This window comes from Apostichopus japonicus, chromosome 1 (genome assembly GCF_037975245.1).
Source record: "Apostichopus japonicus isolate 1M-3 chromosome 1, ASM3797524v1, whole genome shotgun sequence".
Taxonomy (NCBI): Eukaryota; Metazoa; Echinodermata; class Holothuroidea; order Aspidochirotida; family Stichopodidae; genus Apostichopus; species Apostichopus japonicus.
In genome coordinates this window covers 8,152,813-8,175,279 of record NC_092561.1, presented here as the reverse complement: position 1 = coordinate 8,175,279, position 22,467 = coordinate 8,152,813, and the positions used below count along the sequence as shown (strand labels likewise).

Here is a 22,467-nt window from a genome sequence, read left to right as displayed (position 1 = left end):
AGGATCAGCTGTTCAATTCAACAACGCCATAGATTGCATCTCTCCGTGGAAAATTGTGGGTAGAAACAACATCCTGTCCTCCCCTACTTTCAAAAACCGGTGATCTTCCTTGGCAGCGCCGTGGCCCCCACTTCTGATTTTAAGCCAATGGTTAAGAATAGTAAAGTTGAAAGGTGAACGATAAATGAGACAATGCCAGGCTGTCTAGGAACTAGGAAGTATTTGTAAAAGAATTATGGTTAGCAAACTGAAATACATTGGAAATCCCATGGTCTATATAGATTGATTTAACTGACTGTATGTAGATGAGTTTGATGGAAATTTTCTTGGAATGTTCTTAACGGTGGCGTAACCAGAGTTTTTGGCTTGCAGACCGGGTAAAGTCCATTAGTAAAGGTCAACCATATAAAGCGAAATATCCCAAAGTTTTAATTGATGTATGTTGTTCAGTCCTCTAACTCACTCAGATTTCCTTACTTATCTCCACTATTTTATAATGTCGTATATTTCATTGAGGGGGTGGGTGGATGGTGGTTCACGTTGAGAGGAGAGGAGGTAGTACAGAGAGACAGGAGCGAGACTTTTGACCGCTTTGCCATCCACGTGTCACTGCTCCCCTCTGCTGGGTACGCCGATAGCATTGAAATCAAAAGAGATGGAAGGAAACAAAATTTGTGTTTTTTTCTTTATTAATAAAGTGACTATTTGAGTTTATTTCAATTCCTGATTCTGAGAGTATGAATTCATAGTGCACATCCATTTAATTTTTTTTTAAATGAATAATTAGAATTGTATACTTCCACAAGTTGCACTGTAACACCGATGGCACCATAGTATTGAGAATATCTCAATATCATTATTGTAGGGATTCCATGTGGTTTCGTACTTGTACTCGTATTATAATAGTATAGGTGTCGTACTACAATTCATTTGCTCCATCGACTTACACAATCAATAGGTCACTTTCCAAGGCCGCTAGAGCATAGATAGAAGTCTTCAAATGACATGTCCTACCCACCATATGATAGCTGATGGCTTGGGCTATCACAGCACATTCAACTTTTGCCACCATTAACGTTTAAATTTTGAGCTTGAAGAGCTGTGGAATCTTCTTTTTTCACCCAGGATTTTCTAAAATACCTTAAATCACATTCAATCATCCAGATTTTTAGACCATCAGTAGTTTATATCATCCTCTTCAACATCCAAAAATGAAAAAGAAAGATGATGACTCAGAAAATGCCCAAAACAAATTCACTACAATAGGCCACTATAGCACAATTTTCCGATAGGACATGCACTACTCTAATTGTGTGGTACGGTGCCTATAGGCTACTTGTACTCGGCCTCATAGATTTGTACTCTAACTTGATTATTTACTCGTATATACACGGGACTGTATGAAAATTTAGAATAAGACTAAATACCCGTATACCTGTATTTAAAACACTTACTGGTAAGCGTACTCATTTAATTGTTACTGATGGGGTACTCGCACTACAGTTCTGCTAACATTATGAGTAAGCATCAAACTAATTTCCAGATATGAGAGACCTTAAGTTCATTCATTAGGACGGTTAAGCCTCGCCAACATGGATTACTGATTTTTGTTTCTTGTCTGTGTTCCAATGATGCATATTGTAATACTCAGGCCTATTTCCTATACATATAACAGTTAAACATACAGTTTAACACGACTGGCGATATTTCTTGTGTTGAAGAACTGGTAGCTACAGCCAACCGTAGCCTGTGAACAAAACAAAATGGCGACATTGATTATTTGAAGTACCTCTTCAAACTAGTCACAGAGGTAATAGTCGAACAATATGTAGAAGATGATCAAATTTAGTAAAGTAACAACATAAAACAAAATCATACTACGACAGATTTGCTTGGTGTTTTAAAGCATAGGTTATAGGAAACTTTTTTATTGGCTGATGAAAACGGAACATATTCTAAACGTCCTAGTGAAATTAGAATGCAATTCGCATTTTTCCTTTTTTTCGAGATAATATAATAGAACAATATTTCAAGCTGTCATAGTCTGGACTTGAAGCAAACAGGTGTGATGTCACAGATAACAAACCACTGACGAATTTGTTTTGTGATCTTTCCTTAAAATGTATACATCCAATTTTTTCCTTCGAAATTGCGATGCATCAACATCTGCATGCACTTACATTTATCGCGGTATTGATATAGCTTCATATCTCCTAAACTGAAGATGGAACCCTGTCCAATCCAAATTTAAAAACCATTGCAGTTGTCGTTTCGTTCATTTAGAAATGTCATGCAAATTTCACCAGGATTCTTAGAAAAAGTCAGCCGATACTCGTTGCGAGTACAATAACTACTGGTGCCACCTGTAACACATGTTACCGTGTTACTGTAGCAACCATTGAGTGAGAGTTCTTTAATACGCGATTCTTAAATGAAGTCATTGTATACTATTTAAGTAGGCCTATGGTGATACCCGAACGTGGCTTTTCTTCGTTCTCGGTATGACGAATTGGCGTAATTTAAAGAGAGATGTGAACTGGAATCAAGCGGTACCGTACCTCCTTTACTTCAAACACATAGTAATAGTACAGTAACTGTTAGTGCCACCTGTATCACACATGTTACTATTGTTCATGTCCCACAACCGTGCATCAGTAATTACTGCTTTGTGTTCGTAAAATGGAGAATTAAAGATTTTTGTTATATGTCACCTTTTCTTGATGCGTTCAATCTGATCTCCTTCCTCTGGATGTTGTTCGTTATACAACTTCAATGTTCCCAAGGACTTTAAGAAACCGACAAACTCATCAAGGTGATCGTATCGTCTCTTGGATGTTAATTGAAAGCTGTATAGAAATGTGAAGTATCATGTGAAGTAAAAAAACTGCATCTGCCCGCAAATACACGCAGTATTGTAGTGCGCGTGGAGTACTTGCAGTATTAGGAAGAACTTTTCGGTTGTTAATGGTGTTATACTTTAGGGGCGGATAACACACCAGGGAGTATATTAGTCATTTATAGGTACATGTGACAGGCTCAGAATATGTTGCCTACGCAGCTAGGCTCTGAAACTGCAAATTTACAGAGACTATATGAAACTTTTAAGTTTCAACGTCCAGTCATGTAGGTATCGTTCACATGTCAAGTAATACCCAATATTGTAGCGCGCATGCGCACTAAAGTTATTTTGTCTAAGTCTCAGTCCTTACTTTGTTTCAATTTCTTCAAAATTGTTTGGAAATTTTACAAATGATCTTCCTGAAGTGCTGAAATGTTAAGGCATAATTTTTTATTAACATGAATGTCTTGTTCGAATGTTGTAACAGCAATGTTTCTCTTCCATGAATATACATGAGCAGAAAATTGAAAAAGAAAAAAAGAAAACTACAATTGTAACATTGTTAATTCAATAGAAATGGTGTTACTCACTGGTGTCTATCGGGGTAATCAGGGAGTGAATAACTTCCAGAGGATATCACTTTATTTGAACCTTTCTTAAAAACCGAATAAGTAGTTTTACGGATCTGCGAAATAGAAAAAAAACGAGGGCAATATTACATCACAAAGAGGCAACGTTGGGAGCGTCATCTGTATCACAATGTAAGGGGAAGGGAGGGGGAGGGGGAGGGGGGAGGGGAGGGGGAAGGCATCGGTGTTGCTGACACCTTGTTCTGACCATCTGTTGTTTATACTAATATCAAATATGGCATACTGATGTTAAATTGTGGCAAGTCGTTCCTTATAAACGTTGATAAAAAAAAAGAACATCTGAAATTGTGAAACGAAAATGGCCGCTCCATAAAACCGATAGGTTCAAAGCAAAATTCAAGCAAGTTCTTAGAATGAACACACATATTCTGAAATTGCGTTGTAACATGTTAAATGTCACGTCTGATACACAAATATTGAACTATAACATACTAAGTTTAAATATAAACATGCTGATGTAAAAAATATACAACCTGCTTATATTGTATTTCTAACATGGAGATTGTTTTCCTAAACAAATGGCGTTCTTTACAAACAATCGATAAGCCTAAACAGGACAACAACAACATTTGCTGTATTGCTGTGTTCCATAACATGACTGTTTTAAAGGTGTTTCTTAAACGCCCTCAATATGTAAAGTAGCGTTACGTTCACTTTGGTAATATCGTGAAAGTTTGTATCGCTTTGTAGTGTTCTTGAATATTGAAATATATATTTTTGTTTAGCAACTGCCGGTAACGAAACTATATCATCTTACTTGTTGTAATAGGAAGTTGGATAAAGTTACGTAGCTCAACTGGTATTGAGAGGTATTCCTATATGTCCTATGGGGGAATGAGTCAGTTCACATTAATTCAACATTATTTGCTTAAGAATAATGACGTACGTCCTCCATTATATCCTCGCATTTGTTGTTGATATCATCGTTGTTGGTTGCAGAAGTCAAGAATATGCCTTTCACTGCAAATAATAAAACCAGAAAACAGCCCCCTGGTTTTAGAACTCGATCAACTTCGGCAAGGAACGGCTCGGGTTCAAAATAATGGACTGCTGCTGCGGTTGATATCAAATCGATGGAATTGTCTTGTAAGAAAGACAAATCTTCGGCTACGTTAACTCTTTAGAAGAATAATAAACAAAACAAAAACAAGGTTGAAAACAATCACCAGTTGTAAGATCATGATATAACCAGGGAGTTGTTAACACCTCCCTGGTTTAACTTCGGACCCGCAAGACGAGAAGATGCCCAAAAAATAGTACAATTTCACTTAATGGCATTGAAGACTCGCCCTATACCGCGGGCGGCCATATGAAAAAGTTAACTTTCCGTTGCTTGCAAGTGACGTTTTGTTAGTGTCGCTACAAAATGCAGACAGTAATGAAACGTGATACCTTGTTATCTTTTATCTAGACCTGAGATGTCCATCGCTGCTATGTACACTGTGTTGTGGGTATTGACCATAGCTGCGTGTTTTAACTGTACACTAGTGTCTAATTACCGACGGTAGCACGCTGTGTGTGTATTTTCTGGGATCGATGGTGGTGTCTAACACTTCTGTTACACTTCATTCGAAACTAGGTCATATTACCGGCATGAGACGTTTCTTTGTGCGCGAGTCTTCACAACCTTTAATTTATGTATATCTCCGAATTACAGGGCGTGTACAGAGCCTATATATTACAGAGGAACATTCAAGGATGCATGTGCAAGATGGGGACCTTTTCCATGACAGAATGTTTGTATATTGAAATATTGCACATTCTTAAGGCATACTGTTTAGTCTGGTAGTCCCGCTTCCATGAAAGTACAAGAAAGAAAGAGAGGGAAAAGAAAATCCCAAGATTATCATATTTAAATGTACTACACTGAATTAGTACACTGATGATGTCACACACGTGCAGCTCCGTGTATTCGGTTGGATGACGTTCATTGGTTAAAGTCTCAGTAGGTGTTTACCAAATTTAAACTTCGACCTTTCCAACTTACTACACTAAAAGCTCAGTGAAAATGACACCGTTTTATGCAATTTCTATATCAATATTCATTATTTGTATTGAGTTGTCGGTCGTTCAACATTTTGAGCTGAATAAACTTCGTCAGATTTATTAACGAGTCCGTAGATTCTACAAATTTCAATCAAAATTTGCAAGCCCCGCCCAACAGATCATGCGCCAATCAAATCTCTCTGTGTTTTTTGTACGACAATTAAGCCTAGGACTACTTTCACTTTTTTGCTAGCTTGTGTGAGGTCCTTGCGCTTGAATAGTATCTTTTCGGTCTTACCGATGTAGCTTGCGAAATTGTGTCATATCCGCAAATTGCAATGATAACACAGGTGTTTTCAGACTTTCCCCCGTGGAATTTAGTAGAAAAAGTGGACGATACGGGTATACATAGGTAACATGTGTGTAATGAACATGCTGATGTGGGTGGTCGCAGTGATTTTACGGTAACTCATTCGCGGCATAATGACAACAGAAAATTAATTTCTTTTTTTTTCCGATTACGACAGCTTTTTTCCATTAAACCCACCTGGTCAGAGTGCATTTACAATAAGGAACATTGAATCTGCTTCGGAAGTTTGTTTTTCGAAATTCATTAGCAAACACGTATACTGAGACTTTAACAAACTTGCATGGAAAATAGCCTGCATTCTGCATAATAAGAACAACACCACTTTCCTAATAGCATTTTCTATATATCGTGGACGTACACTTTTGTTTTAAGTCTGAGAGCCGAGTTAATGAGGGATGTCATTATGTCACGTGAACTAAGAATTAAAAATGTGAAACGCTTTTGACGAACATCTGCCATTATGACTCCAACGACTACTAAGTATCATCCACTTCCCTGGAGTAAGGAATGGAATATCGGGTAAAAGATAGTATACGTTGAAATAAATATATCTTATAACATTTGTAAAATACTTTTCTCTTCAGTAAAAGTGACACATCCTCTTCCACCGTAATACTCCTTTTTATTAATGAATTTGAAAACTTACAAATATTCGATATTTTTCTCCTTGGTTACTCCCTTTGCTACATCGATCTGTGATTTACTGCGATCAATTCCTATCATCTTTTTGAAGAGTGGTGCGAGAGCCCTCGTTAGTTGACCAGTACCGCATCCAATGTCTAGTGCAATTGTATCAACATTCTAAAGAAAACGAAAAGCAAAACACAATGCCTAGAAGTTTGGATGGTGAAATGTACCATCGCTTCATTTTATATGTTAAAAGAAATATATCTTTTTGCTAAGAAATGTAACTCTTTAAAATTAGTGTTGTTTTATAACTACATCTGGCAAACAGCAATTATCTGAACAGTGTACCATCTCTTTCTTTTACACGTTTAAAGACATATATCTTAATGCAAAGAAATGTATCTCTTTAAAGTTAGTGTTGTTTTATAACTGCATCTGGCAAACAGTAATCATCTGAATAGTGTTATAAGCCGGGCTGATCATTGAGCTGAAAATGTTTGGGTTTTCTATTCAATATTCAATGGTTTATCCAAAGACGTAATATTGTTTCTTAATAAGAATTCCATTTTGATGAAATTTCAACTACAGGTAGCATTGACAGTAAGGACAAACATACCAAAAAGTAAGTTTCATGAAAGCAACGAGAAGATTATATCAGGAGCTCAACGTGAGCTCATTTAAAGAAAATTCAACATTTAATTGAACTTTATTTTGCAATGAAATTTCACTTATGCTATTTCGAAACTCCAAATCTGAACCAATGGGGTTTCCTATTCCGTAATTTTCATTCAGTGAAAAGTACTATGCTATACATTGAAGTATTTTAATGTTTTTGTTGTCAATGTAAGTGGATTTACCAAGAGTGCATTCCAAATCAGTAATGTACCCCAACCAAATCTTGACATGAAATTGTTTACCCACAACTGATTATGACTGACCCGTGTTGTAACGCAATAAACCGTCATCCTTTGTCTAACACGTAGGCAATACCATATTGCCGTATATATTATATATAGTCCCGGTATATAGGCCTATATATCAGTACCGTTGTATGTGGAACGGTAAAACTGTCACTGTATACGTCAAACTTGGTAGAGAGGTATGCTATTTGCATCGAATCGAGCTTGAAAGGATACCAACGGAAATTTGTAATAATCAAAACTTCCTCCTGGAAGATGGAAGTGTCTACAATTCCTGCAACAACAACAAAAAAACAAAAAAAGAGGCAAACTGTTTTTACGTATATTTTGATGTGTTATACGTATTCTACACTCACCCCAGGCTGCTCATAGGCCTGCCCCATGAACGAAAGCACTTCCTTTTCGATGCCAAGACCACTATAATTTGGACGGTAATCTTGATAACTTCTTGCCGTTTCGGCATCTTCAAAAAGTAGGTCTCCCATCTCACGTACTAATGAGTCGACACTACAAATGGTGGAATAAAGGGCAAATAAAGGACAAACGGCAAACTGCTAAGGTCGGTTATAGTGGTCACCTTTCAATATGATTATTTAGGTCCTTGAATTTAGGATTTTCGCAACACTGGTCAAAGGGCATCCATGATTTGTGATTTGTGAACTAAACGCTGACATTGATCGCATGGACACGACAATGCGTGGAAACCTTTCAAAGCATAACATAAAAACAACACCAGCAAATACCATCTTGACCTATGGGGGTCCTTGACGAAACAATAACTGGCCGGAAAAGGTAAATGAAGGACCTGGTATAGAATCAGAATGCAAAATGCATTCAGGTTCAATGCACTAGACTTCTGCGTGCTAGTATAACCAGAACTAGCTGTTACAATACCACTATGGCATGATAAACACAGGTCAGTCTACTATACGTGGTTATACACACCTCCACCAAAACAATATGGGTATTGTACTCAAAGTTATGAATTCACACACCAAGTATAAGAGGTGTCCACGATTTCATCGTTAGATATCATGTAAAACGTTTTTCAGAGTTTGACCTCTGGTGACCTATAGGAGATTTGACCTCACAAGCAAATAGGATTCTTGTACTCAAAATGGCAAATCCATATACCATGTAGGCCTATGAAAAGTATGCATGATTTCTACCCATGAGAAACCATGTTTTGAAAGTTTTCAGGCCACGACAAATATTTTTAAAAGGACTTGCTATTTGGCGATCGTGGCTAAAAATCTACTCGCCAAATTCCACTCGCCACTAGGCCTATGATTGTTGGTCAAGTCTCCAAAGTACAGATCTGCAACATCAATACTTTATATGAACAAAGGTTAAGCAGTTAGGTAGATACATTGTTCTACGTAATTGCGCATTGGAATGTCATGTTCCTTTGCAGTATGAAATTTAAACTTGAAACAATGAAAATCTGAGGTTGTAAGAGCATCTATCTTCCAAAAATCCTAGCAGCAACAACAGCAAACTTGTCTCAAAACTCCTTAAGTTGTTCTACACTTTGCAAATTATGACTGATAGCCATTAGGAAAATGCCTTAAGAAATAATTAAGTAGATGTTTTGCCATCTTAAGTGTATTGGTATTCTGAAGTATTATTCACGTTGTTGTGTTAACGAACCCTATTCTACCCAACCGTTGCTGGCCTAGACAACATAAAATTGCTCGCAGGCCTAGCCAGGTTTGTTCAAGTTGTCCCATAATCATACACGTGACGAAAGTCGAACGTTACTTTTAAGGCCTAGCTACGCTGAAACTGGTGGAAGTGACTACACAAATTGAGATCAACAGCCGATCCAGACACAAGCTTGTGAACTCACTGCCAAACTAAGACTGTTTTCAGTTTTAGATTCTACGGATGCATATTTGCATTGGCTTCAAACTGCCGCTCGGAAGCCTTATTTTGCGTGCAGAAAGGTGTACTTTGTAGTACAACGGTTCTATTTGACGTTTTCCGTCGTATTTAGTTTAGTTTAGTAGAAAAAAAGGATCAGGAGGGACACTTAAGTCCCCATCAAGGACCCTATAGAGAGAGAAAAAACTGAAGACACAAACACTCAGACCCGATTACAATGCTTAAAGTGCTTGTCCAAAGCATTCTTAAACCCATTGACACTACTTGCAAGTACAACGTTCTCAGGCAAACCATTCCACTCATTCACAACCCTATTAGTAAAAAAGTTATGCCGAATATTAATCCTACTATGTGACTTTTGGAGTTTAAGACAATGACCTCTGGTACAACTACTGTTAGCAACATGAAAAAGTCGGTAAAGGATAAATTGTCGAAACCATACACAATCTTGAAAACCTGGATCAAGTCCCCACGTAACCTTCTAAGCTCCAGTGTGGTGAGATTCAAAAGTTGTAACCGCCTATTATAAGGAACACTCTTTGAGGAACTAATCATCCTAGTAGCCCTCCTCTGGACCTTTTCAATTACTTCCTTATCCGTAGCAAAATATGGGCTCCAAGCCTGCACAGCATACTCCAGATGAGGCCTAACCAACTGCTTATAAAGCCTAACTACGATGTCCTCTTTCAGAAAACTGAAGTTCCTCTTGATCATACCTAAAAACCCTATTACCTCTTTTAGCAGCTTCAAGACAATGCTTAGAAGGTTGCAGAGATGAGTCAATGTAGATACCTAGGTCTCTTTCAACAGAGACCTCCTGTAACTCCACACCATTAAGATTGTATGTAAAATTTTGGTTACTACTACCAATGTGCATTACCTTGCATTTATCAATATTAAAAAGCATTTGCCACCCCTGGGACCAGGAAAAAACCTTATCCAAATCCGTTTGAAACTTCTCAGAATCGCTTTTGGAAGAGACCTCAGAATACAATTTGGTGTCATCAGCAAACTTCTTAGCTGTACACAGAATATCTCCGTCGATGTCATTTATATAGGCAACAAACAACAAGGGACCCAATACAGACCCTTGTGGAACCCCACTAGTAACGTCCTGCCAAAAAGAAGCACAGCCTTTAATCACCACCCTCTGTTTCCTATTATACCAAGCCAATTCTCGATCCAAGACAGTAAATTCCCATTGACACCCATACTCTTCAGCCTAAGTAAAAGACGCTTGTGGGGAACTTTATCAAAGGCCTTCTGGAAATCCAGGAACACAACATCTACAGACTTCTGTCTATTTAGTGAGCTTGTTACATCTTCCGTAATCTCAAGGATATTAGTGAGACAAGACTTTTTTTGACAAAAACCATGTTGAGACTCTCTGATCAAAGACTGACTGCTGAAGTGGCAGACCATAGACTTTTACCAATAGACTCCATGACCTTACAAACAACACTAGTGAGACTAACGGGCCTATAATTACAGGGCTTAGACTTATCACCCTTCTTGAAAATTGGGGTAATATTAGCACATCTCCAGTCCTTAGGAATAAACCTTCATTCATGAATTTACATAAAACCAATGAGAGTGGAACACATAAATGGTGTGCAAAAGTCTTCAACAAATACGGATGGACTGCATCCGGTCCAGAAGCTTTAGAACCATTTAGACGAAGCAGCTCCTTTAAGATAACCTCATCCTAAAGTAAGACCGTATCCAGTTTAGGCCTATCACTGTTCCCCTGAAAATCTGGAATACTACTCATATCTTCCCTTGTAAAAACCGACACAAAATAGTTGTTCAAAAGATCTGCAAGATCCTGACTATCAGTAACTATATTATCAGCATGTGATGCCCCAAGAGAAACAATTGAATCTTTAACTTTCTGCTTTGACCTGACATAAGAAAAGAAGGCCTTTGGGTTATCCTTAATTTTTCATGCAATGCTATTTTCGAAATTCAATTTTGCATCAGAGACTAAGCATTCTACCTTCTGCTGATGAATTTTAAACTTGGCCAAAAGAGATTCAGATTTAGTCCTCCTAAACAACTTCCACATTGTACGTTTTTGCCTAATTGCACATCTAACTTTCTTATTCATCCAGTGAGGCATACTGCTTTTACGACGACGATTCTTCCACGGAACATGATTTTCCATAATGACCTTTAATTTATCAGCTAAACAAATCCAAGACTGATAAGCACTCATATCTCTAAAAAAATTAATCCAATCTGTACCCTTTAGTAAAGTTTCAATTGCCTCTGTATCTGATCTCGCAAAATCAGGGACTTTTTCATTGCTAACAGAATTTACGACTTTGCAAACAACATCAAAAGCTAGTATATCATGATCACTAGTTCCTAGTTTTCCTAGACCCGTCAAATCAACAACATTAGCTCCTCTAATTCCTTAAACTTCACACACTTATCGCAAACAAACACAATAGCCTTACTAGACGCTGAAATAAAATCACATTCCAAGCCAGAAACCTCAAACTCGATTCACATATTACACTCGTCACAGCAGACTAAACGATCAGGACACAGCCATAACGAAAACCGTGACTAAGTCAAAGAAAAACCCGCGAACCCAGAAAGTCGATACTCACGATGAGCAGCTTGGGCTTAACAGAGACTATACACTGAACGATAGGATACACTGACCTTACACCACGGACAGCACTGAAACAAGACAAAAAAACAACAGCACAGATTTAACACAAAAACATGCAGAATGACAGGAACAGACAATAAATAAGGAATACACTAAGGCACAGAAAAACCTGCGAACTCTGAAAATCGATACTCACGATTGGCAGCTTAGGCTCTTCAGACCTAAAACCACGGACAGCACTGAAGCAAGACAAAAACAGCACAGATGGAACACAAAAACATGCAGAATGACAGGAACAGAAAATAAAAAACTCCAAATAAACAACAAAACGAATCACAAGTTGTTTTGATGAAAAAACGATCCCAGAAATGAACGAATTTAAAGAGCTCCGAAAAGTACGTGTGTACGCTTCAACGACCAATGACCAGATTATTTCAGGTTGGATGTATACTTTCGCTGTGACCAGGCAGCGTTTATGAAACTTAACAGTTCGTCTAGATAGATTTTTTACTATGACCAATCTCAATGCGAAATAATTGTGTAAAACGGTTTTAGTTTGGCAGTGAGTTCACAAGCTTTTGTCTGCATCGGCTGTTGATCTCAATTTGTGTAGTCACTCTCACCAGTTGCATCATAGCTATAGGCCTTACAAGTAACGTTCGACTTTCGTCACGTTTATGATTATGGGACAACTTGAACAAACCTGGCTAGGCTGTGAACAAGTTTATGTTGTCTAGGCAAGCAACGGTTGGGAAGAATAGGGTTCGTTAACACAACAACGTGAATAATACCAGTCAGAAAACCAATGGCAAAACATCTCCTTAATTATTTCTTTATTAATTAAGGCATTTTCTTACTGGCTATCAGTCATAATTCGCAAAGTATCGAACAATTGATGGAGTTTGGAGACAAACTTGCTGTTGTTGCTGCAAGGAATTTTGGAAGATAGATGTTCTTACAACCTCAGATTTTTATTGTTTAAAGTTTAAATTTCATACTGCAAAGAAACATGCCTTTCCAATGCGAAATTATACGTAGCACCATGTATCTGCCTCACTGCCTAACCTCTGTTCATAGAAAGTATTGATGTGCAGATCTGTACTTTGGAGACTTGACCAACAATCATAGGCCTACTGGCGAGTGAAAATTTGGCGAGTAGATTTTTAGCCACGGTCGCCAAATAGCGAGTACTTTTAAAAATATTTGTCGAGGCCTGAAAACCTTCAAACCATGATTTCTCATGGGTAGAAATCATGGTTACTTTTCAAATATGGTAAATGGATTAAACATATTGAGTACAAGAATCCTATTGCTTGTGAGGTCAAATCTCCTATGCATTTTGCATTCTGGTTATTGAAGAGAATGTTTCCTTACCTTGAGTATTTGATTAATAAGTAGGCTTTGGTAAATGGCAAGTTCATTTTATGCTCTTCAATGGCGTCGTCGTTATACAGTAAGAATGGGTTCAATCATGACATTGTTAATGTCTTCCCGTGTAGCTTTACATGTTGTGTCTTATATTATGTGGTCACGTTAGTTGTGATGGAAATAATCAGATAGCTATACCTACGGGCACGTATCATGTCCGTTGACTTAAAGAACTTACAAAATTAGTCATTATAGAATTTCGGTGAAAACAGATGGTACGCAGACTTAAAAACCAGAAATGAACATGAAAAGTAATACATTTAGAGAAAGAATTGATGGAGAGTTTGACTAAAAAAGATAAGTTCCTGCTTAATTGAGCTATTTTAACAGAAGATATGTAATGTTATCAAACAAACTTTCTTGAGAAAATCAAATCAAATCAAAAAATGTTTTTCGACCGATAAACATGGTTTATCGGCGATCAACTATGTTTTTTCGACAGATAAACCATGTTTATCACGTGAAAAAAAAACATGGATTATCGCAAACATGGATTTTCATAGATAAACCATGTGTATCGACCGAAACACCATGTTTATGAGCGATAAACATGGGTTTTCCACTGATAAATCCATATTTTTCGATTTATTGAGCATTTAGCTTGCTTTAATCGTAGGGTGGATCAGTTTTCAATTTATCGTAGCCGTGACGACACACATGGCTAGGTGACCGTGACGGCTTCTAAGCTTTGATGGAGGGTCAAACGCAACGAAATTCTAACAAATACACAATATGACAACTTTGTCAACTGAATTTGGCAATTTCTTAAGCTTTACTACCTTCAGTGAATTGATGTTGGTCACGTAGGTAAAGCGAGAAGTGGTATCTGTTTTGTTCATGGTCATTTTAGCAAGGTCACAGTCGACGCCGTTGTAAACAGACTGCATTGTCACAGTTTCAATTAACCTGTGGATTTCTTAGCGCGATTGACCCGTTCTTTAAAGGTATCCTCGATGACTCTGGACAGATAGTTGACTGAAGTGCGTTATCATGCGGCTATTTAGAAGATTAAAATTGTCGAAGAATACGAGTCTGTTATAATATATATCGAATCTGAATTTTGAACACTGTATATATATATATATATATATATATATATATATATATATATATACGGCACACAGATATAACTATACCGGCATGTAGAAATAACATGTTTTCATGCATGAAAGTATAGGCTAATACTGCAAGGGTCATACAAATCATTCAAATATCAGGTAACAGGTATCGAATTTCACGCCTAAGGGGGCAGCTCGGTATATCAATACCGTACCGTATTATAATATTATATAATGGGCAGCCTGCAGGGAGTTCCTAACGATAACGATTTCATGTAGTACTATAATGTACGATTTATATATACCGTATTATTTCGGTTGAATGAACTCAGTTCTTTCCTACCTACCCATTCCCGTACCCTTTTTTTTTACGACGCATTAATTCAACCGTGCCTCTCCAAAGCCATAAATGATGGTTGGTATATCCTTAATACTATATTCAATGGTTGTATTTGTTGTATATTACTGATTTTTTAACTTTGAAGCATGAACGCATTAGACGTTTAGTTTTAGAAGGGTGCATTGTGTACTGTACTATATTATGCATTGTGCATCGTGTATCTCTTGCCAGTGTAGGCTGCAATCACTTTACCCTTGTCATCGTTATACTTCGCATTAGGAGTTCACTCCTCCGCTATACGGAATGGGAGACCTACTATTTGAAGATGCTGAAACGGCGAGAAATTATCAAGATTATCGTCCGAACTATGGCGGTTTAGGACTCGAAGAAAAGGTGACGGCGTTCATGGGTCAAACGCGTAATCAGTCCCAGGTAAAGTGATGTGCAGTACCTGCATGAATATGTATGTAGACGCTATAATAAAGTTTGAAATATGTTATTAGTTGCATTCACCGCAGTAAAAGCAGACGGGAATTCAGCCTAGAAGAAATTCAACCATCTCGCCAGTGGCGTATCTTCTACGAAAACTGCCCTCTGATCATTACGTGTAAACCGTTCTGGTATATAGTTACTATAATTTTGAGTAAACTTTCCTTCTGTATTTAGAAATTAAATTTAATTAAATTTACCTATACAAATTACCTTACAAATCAGGACTTTCAAGTATATACAACTATGAGAAACCACAGCTTTACAGCTTGGTGTCCTGCATTTTCGTTTTACGGGGGGGGGGGGGGGGGAGGTGGTTTATATATTATTTGCTGTTTGAGGTCTTACTTTTGCAACTAATCTATGGGAAAAGGCCATCCCTTTTATTGTGGTTATGCTTGATTTGTCGGGCATGGGAGATTCTGCGATCAGAACCTAGTGTGTTAAAAATTGGGCGAACAGATCTATCAAATAATATACAATTAATTACCTGGTTTGTCTGTTTTGTGCGTTGTATAATATTTATTATATATATTTTATATAGATATTATATTATTATTTATAATAAATAAATAAATAAAATATAAATAAAATATATATGTTTTATATATTATATATGTTATTATATATTATATTATTTTTTTCCTCCATATGTATTCACGATCACTTAACATGGTACACATTAAAATTATACATTGCAAAAACAAAACTGGTATGGTCTGTTACATATTCAAGCATCTGCAGTTAATATCACCTGATGTAAGTAGACAGCAAATTAAACCAATTTCACTACACACAGCTAAATAAGAAACATCTACGTAAACAGGTTTGGATAAAATGAAAAGGCATTTCTAAGCTCCGGAAAATTCACTTTATTTTTCCGGGGCTGCTTTCGCTTAAAATAATTTAAACGTTCAACGCTCAAAGCAAATATAAATTTATAAAAGACATCATCGATATTTGGCTCGGTGTTACTTGTCTTGCATACGAAAACATAATATTTCAGGTGGATAATTACAAAGTTGTAAGGATGACAGTAAACGTTGCCAAAAGCAAAAGAGATATCTTGTTTGGAGAAAAAGAATTGCTTATTTAAGCAACGCATTTCGGATAAAAAAAGGATAAAATTTGCCGTCACATATTATATGATAATTTTTTTTAAATATATTTTACATATTGTTTAAAATACATGTAATTAAGTTTTTTAATAAATAAATATATATATATATAAAATCATTGGTGAAATATAACTGAAGAAAAATCCCGTCTGATTAAAACTTGAGATTTTTAAATCCGGAATAAATGACTGACAGATATTGAAGCAGGATGAAGTGCTTATCAAACAGCACATGCACATTGAACTATATCCATTATATATGTATAACTCCCTTCTGACAGAAACCTCATGGAATATTGTTGTTCGGGGATTCAGGATCCTCGATATTCTCATTATTTAATTCTGATAACCACTTCCCATATAGTATTTCGCCTTCATTAAGTATTTTGTTTTTTAGAATGCTGATACAATTGCACTGGACGTTGGATGCGGTAGTGGTCAACTAACGAAGGTCCTCGCTCCCCTTTTTACCAAGATGATAGGAATTGATCGCAGTAAAGCTCAGATCGATGTGGCGAAGGAAGTAACCAAGGAGAGAAATATCGAATACAGGTAGGTTGTCAAACGTATACCATGGCCAAACCTACCATTGGCACATGTGCCGACTGGGGTTAGGTTGTTAACGGCTCAGCAATCCTAAGCGACATCGGTTGGGCTTTAAAGCAAACGGCGTATTTCGCGCCTTGAACCAAACTAGCACCTTTGACGAATTATAGGAATTCGGAGTATTCGGAACCTGAATCTGATGGCGCCATCGGCGTCTGGAATCCAGAGGTGCTACAGCTTTGAGAAAGTAAGCCGGGGGGTGCTGTGACCGAGTGGATAAAGGCGGTGGGATTTGAAGCCATGGGGCTTAGCAATCGGGAGGTTCCGGGTTCGATACCCGGCCGGGTCATAGTAAAGTGGGTGTTTTCATCCAAGAGCATTCTACGGTTTTCCATCTGAAAGGACTTTTTGAAATTGAATTCCAAACATGAGTTGACAAGTTGAATCGGAAGACACCCAACGTGTTAGTTGTAATCCAGAAGCCCTAGCGGGTTTCTCCCACATTTGTGGCTGCTTAAGCGTCGCAAAATTATCATTGTTATTATTGTTATCATTGTGATCATTGTGATCATCGTGATCATTGTGATCATTAACATTATCATCATCATCATCATCATCATCATCATCATCATCATCATCATCATCATCATCATCATCATCATCATCATCATCATCATCATCATCATCATCATCATCATCATCATCATCATCATCATCATCATCATCATCATCATCATCATCATCATCATCATCATCATCATCATCATCATCATCATCATCATCATCATCATCATCATCATCATCATCATCATCATCATCATCATCATCATCATCATCATCATCATCATCATCATAGTCAAAGTCATAGTCAAAGTCATAGTCGTCGTCGCCGTCGCCGTCATCGTCATCGTCATCGTCATCGTCATGGTCATCCTCCTCCTCCTCAGCCTCAGCCTCCTCCTCAGCCTTAGCCTCAGCCTCAGCCTCCTCAGCCGCCTCAGCCTCTTCAGCATCCTCAGCCTCAGCATCCTCAGCTTCAGCCTCAGCCTCAGCCTCCTCAGCCTTGCACTTTTGTCGGTTTTTGTCACTTCGTTAGATTTAAGCTGCAATACAATATCCTTGGTTTATGTTATACCCAACTCTTCGAAAATAGAGCTGTACGGCTTCTAAGTACCGTTTCGGCATCCGTTTCCTGTACTCTTATTTCTTCTTCTTCTTCTTCTTCGTATTTAAATTCCTTTTTTTCAGGGTTAACCTAGCTGAAGATTTATCTTTCCTTCAAGATGGCTCCGTGGACTTGGTTTCGACGGCTGCAGCAATCTATTTCTTTGAACCCGAACCATTCCTTGCTGAGGTTGATCGAGTTCTAAAACCAGGCGGTTGTTTCCTTGTTCTGTTGCTTGGAGCAGACAGTTTTACTCTTAAAGCGTTAACCAGCAATGAAGAAGTTAAGAAGAAATGCCATGACCTCCAAAAAGACGTGAGTATCCATACTGACCACTTCATTTAATCCTCTCTCGCGGGAAGGGGTAGGGGTGGGGCATAGCCCTCAGTTCTAGCCGTGCCCGTTTTACTCCTTACCATTCCAGTGCCCATTTCTCAGTCACCGATAAAACGTTGTTGAAAAATAAACCATGAAACTGGCACATTGTATTATATACTACTTCTATACAGGCCCAAGATAACCTTTCTACTTCCATCGAGGATGGCTTTACTTGTATACTACCAAACATAATCGTAATGTGGAGTTTACTTTATTATTACTGTGACCATGAAATCTCTTTCCACCTATACACGAAAAAGTGATTTAGTTCTCCCTTGCACTTTCGGACAATGTCCGGCATGAATTCAAATATCTGTTCCATTTACTTTTGTTTAAACCGTATACCTACGGCGGTCATAAGGTGTCATGCGAGATGTAGAGTTATCATGTTAGCATAGCACGACATCTCGCCAAAATATTGAATATTGACATCTCCCCGGAAAGATTTAAAATTTGAGATGTCGAGTTAGCGTCACTCGGTATCTCGACAAAAATTCTATATTTTGTCAAGATGCCGTGTAATGCTAACATGGTAACTCGACATTTTAGCAGATTTTACCGAGATGTGCAAGTCAGCGTAAGTCGGTATCCCGACAAAGGTTCTAAATTTTGTCGAGATGTCGCGTTATGTTAACATGGTAACTCTCGCATGTCACCTTATGACCGCCCTATATACCGGTACATACTGTATCGTATATTAGTTGCAGCGCCATTTTGCAGTCCTGATCATCGTTTGACATCCGATGACTATGAATTATTCCGCTGCGATTTTTGTTTTTGTTTTTTGGGGTCTCTTTCATAGTTTGTCGCAGCAAGCTTACGGATCATGCGAGAAGGCACCAAGAAGGTGGTATCATCGGGGTCGTATCCAACCCCAGAATATCCTGATACATACCAGTAAGTAAAGCAGTTTTCATGTGCATGGTTAAGTTAACATACTTATATACCACCATAAACGTCAATAAACGTCATATGAAAAATCGGGTGAAACAATTTGTCACAGCAATTTTTTAATGTTACGGCTAATCGAGTATAATGAATGTGGTACTGCTTAATGAATGGAATCTTTCGACGGTGTTTTCTGGGAAAATTTCAAGTTCTTCACAGAAGTTCTGTCGTGGTGGTTGGGAAACACATGCTGATATATATATAGAAATGACACGTTTTCAGTTAATGCCGAGGATAAAAAAAAACAGGTTTCAAGAAACCCATTATGCGCATGTCACGTCCCGATAATCACTTCAGAACGGTAAAGTTTTTTTATCCAATTAGCCGTATGGATACAGGTTTTTGTTTTTGTCTTTGATATATTTGAATTAATTCATATATTGCAGGAATTCATACGATTCGATTGTATACATTTTGTGACATAAGAGTATGCTAGCTCAATCTGTTCTATATGTAGCTTTCAGGTAACGTCTAAGCGACAGTACGATAATATCAACGAATTTGTCGGTTTCTTGAAGTCCACTGGAACATTGAGGGAGTATAGCCAAAAATTCCCGGAGGAAGGGGACCAGGTTGAGATTTTCACGAAGAGGCAAGTATTCTTTCTATCTTAGCAACGATGAGAAGATGGAAGAGCTTTCATTTAGCCCCAATCCTAAGGCCCCCTCCCCCCTCCTCCTCCCCTCCCCCTCCCTAGTCCACAATCAACAAAATAGTCAACGGACACCTATGAACAACATTGTCCTAATCACTCTAACAGGCATTATAAATCATGAAGATAGCTATAACTCTCATCATAATCCAACAATGATTGACCATTTTACAAGTCTTTTCGTAATTCTAGTTTTAATTTATGAATAAACATTAGCTAACTAACTTTGCACATTGATGATGTTACCTATACATGAACCAGCTATTTAACCAACAACTGTGTTCCAATTTTGGTTACAATCCGATTTAAAAGTTGTGGAGTTATTGCATTTTTAAAATGTTGGCCCCTTCCCAAGAAATATTTGACCCAATAAACTTTGGCGCCTTAATGGGCCTCAAACTATATGGTGCAAACAAACTGACTCAAAAAATAAGTTTGCCACCCAAAATTGAACCCCAAGAAATGTGGGCCCAAATGGTCCCTAAAAGTTTCAGCCTCACAAATTCGGGCCCAAAGAATGTATCTCAAAATGAATTTGAGGGGGAAATAGAAACTGCAACCGGTTTTTTTTGGGGGGGTCAGATGGGCCCAAAAACGTAGGCTAAATTGTTGTTGCTAGGAACATGTACATACTTTGTACTTATATCACCATACCAAGTATACACTAAATCGGACATACGGTTGCAAAGATATTGACATATTTTTATTTTTTATAATAAACCCCGCCCACTCCTTAATAATCATGAATGGGATCCAATATGGCATATCTACTAATCATATGGCATCTCTCTCAACTATGACATTGACTTGAAATGAGTTTGTTGAGATATCGTGTTTACAATCCGTTTTCCATGATTTTCAATTAAACCCCACCCACACTTGAATTACAATAAGGTAAAAGTTGTTGTTGCAAAAAACATGTACTTAATATGTACTTACAGCCCATTACCAAGTATGAGAAAATCGGACATGCGGTTGAAGAGATATGATATATATATATATATATATATATATATATATATATATATATATATATATATATATATATGTATATATATATATATATATATATACCACAACCATAGCATGTACACAACATCATGGGGCATCAACCTACCAAGTATGACATCGACTCAACTTGTGCTTCTTGAGATATCGTGTTTACAAGCTGCCCGTCACGCACGCAAAGACACGCACATGCGCAGGCACCTGCACACGGACACGTACACGCACACCAGCATGATTGCAAAGGTTACTCACCATTCGGCATCGTAAGTTCGTAACCAAATATTACTAATTTTAACTTTCACTGACCGAATGAAACGTCTTTTACTTTTCTTCAACCCGACAGGCTATTGTCTATTTTAGCTGCAATTTCCTCAGCACCAGAGAGGACACCAGTCGTTTTCAGCTGGTTATTCAACTGTTACATGTATCGGAAACCGATCTGAAGATGGTAACAGACAGTGGTCCTGGAATACATGTCATATTGACGGAATCACAAAACAAATCGAGAAATATATATATATATATATATATATATATAAATGAAAATAAATGAATATATATATATATATATATATATATATATATATATATATATATATATATGTAAACACATTTGTATTAACCACTTCGCATGAGTCACGTTTTACTTGTAATTTTATTTATTTATTGACGTAGCACACATGTCAAGTACTTTAGACTGAATTTAGTTTCTTAATAATACTCTATTTAAGATACTACCGAACTGTAAAAAAAAAAATCAACTGATGCATTTTTTGAAAGATGTACCAATGGTTTGGTCAGTGTTAATTTCTCTACGCAGAGGAATCGACTAATTAGGCAATTTCATTACAACCAATAACAAATGAAATCAACAAAGGCAGGGGTTAAAGAGGAACGGTTAAATATATATATATATATATATATATATATATATATATATATATATATATATATATATATATATATATATCGATTAAGGATTCAATTAAGCGAACGTGAGTGTATATTAAGTATATGCTAATGCTTATATTGTTTTGCATGGGTTTGGATTAAAAAGAGAAATTGAAAAAAAAGGGGAAAAAAAGGTTTTTTTGTGTTTCATTCTCTCAAATGTTTTATTAATTACTATGCAGTCATTCATCTTTCCCTCTTAACCTTTGAAAGTATTTTGCCTTTAATATCCTCGTATTGGTTTTCATAAATTTTTATACATTGCATAATGTTAAGGAAAAGGGTGTTTTAGTCCAGTTATAGGGCTCCTGTATCATTTCTGTTTTCGATATGACCTCACAAGCATCTCAGGCTCATCAATTGAAGCGGCTGGACTCCTTAGTCTCACAATAAAGACCATTCTAAAGGTCAGTTAATCAGACGACATACACAATTAAATTAGGTATGCGGTACAGTTCAGAGTGAGGTTTATGGCATGAAATAACATGTTT

General features: G+C 37.2%; 2 protein-coding genes across 2 annotated transcripts; one reads left to right on the top strand and one right to left on the bottom strand.

Annotated features, from left to right (window-relative positions):
* Positions 1-1,609: 1,609 nt before the first annotated feature.
* On the bottom strand, positions 1,610-12,227 carry LOC139966300 (uncharacterized). The gene is made up of 8 exons (XM_071969157.1): positions 12,093-12,227; positions 11,947-11,964; positions 7,749-7,899; positions 6,492-6,646; positions 4,376-4,607; positions 3,430-3,524; positions 2,712-2,846; positions 1,610-1,747 (listed from the first exon to the last, which is right to left on the bottom strand). Exons 3-8 carry the CDS (start codon positions 7,875-7,877, stop codon positions 1,654-1,656), a joined length of 840 nt encoding a protein of 279 aa, XP_071825258.1. The 5' UTR covers positions 7,878-7,899; positions 11,947-11,964; positions 12,093-12,227; the 3' UTR covers positions 1,610-1,653.
* Positions 12,228-14,825: 2,598 nt separating this feature from the next.
* On the top strand, positions 14,826-22,105 carry LOC139966252 (uncharacterized). The gene is made up of 6 exons (XM_071969098.1): positions 14,826-15,154; positions 16,726-16,880; positions 18,123-18,354; positions 19,220-19,314; positions 19,823-19,957; positions 21,369-22,105. The coding sequence occupies exons 1-6, from the start codon at positions 15,026-15,028 to the stop codon at positions 21,466-21,468; spliced, it is 846 nt and encodes a 281-aa protein (XP_071825199.1). The 5' UTR covers positions 14,826-15,025; the 3' UTR covers positions 21,469-22,105.
* The last annotated feature ends 362 nt before the right edge of the window (positions 22,106-22,467 follow it).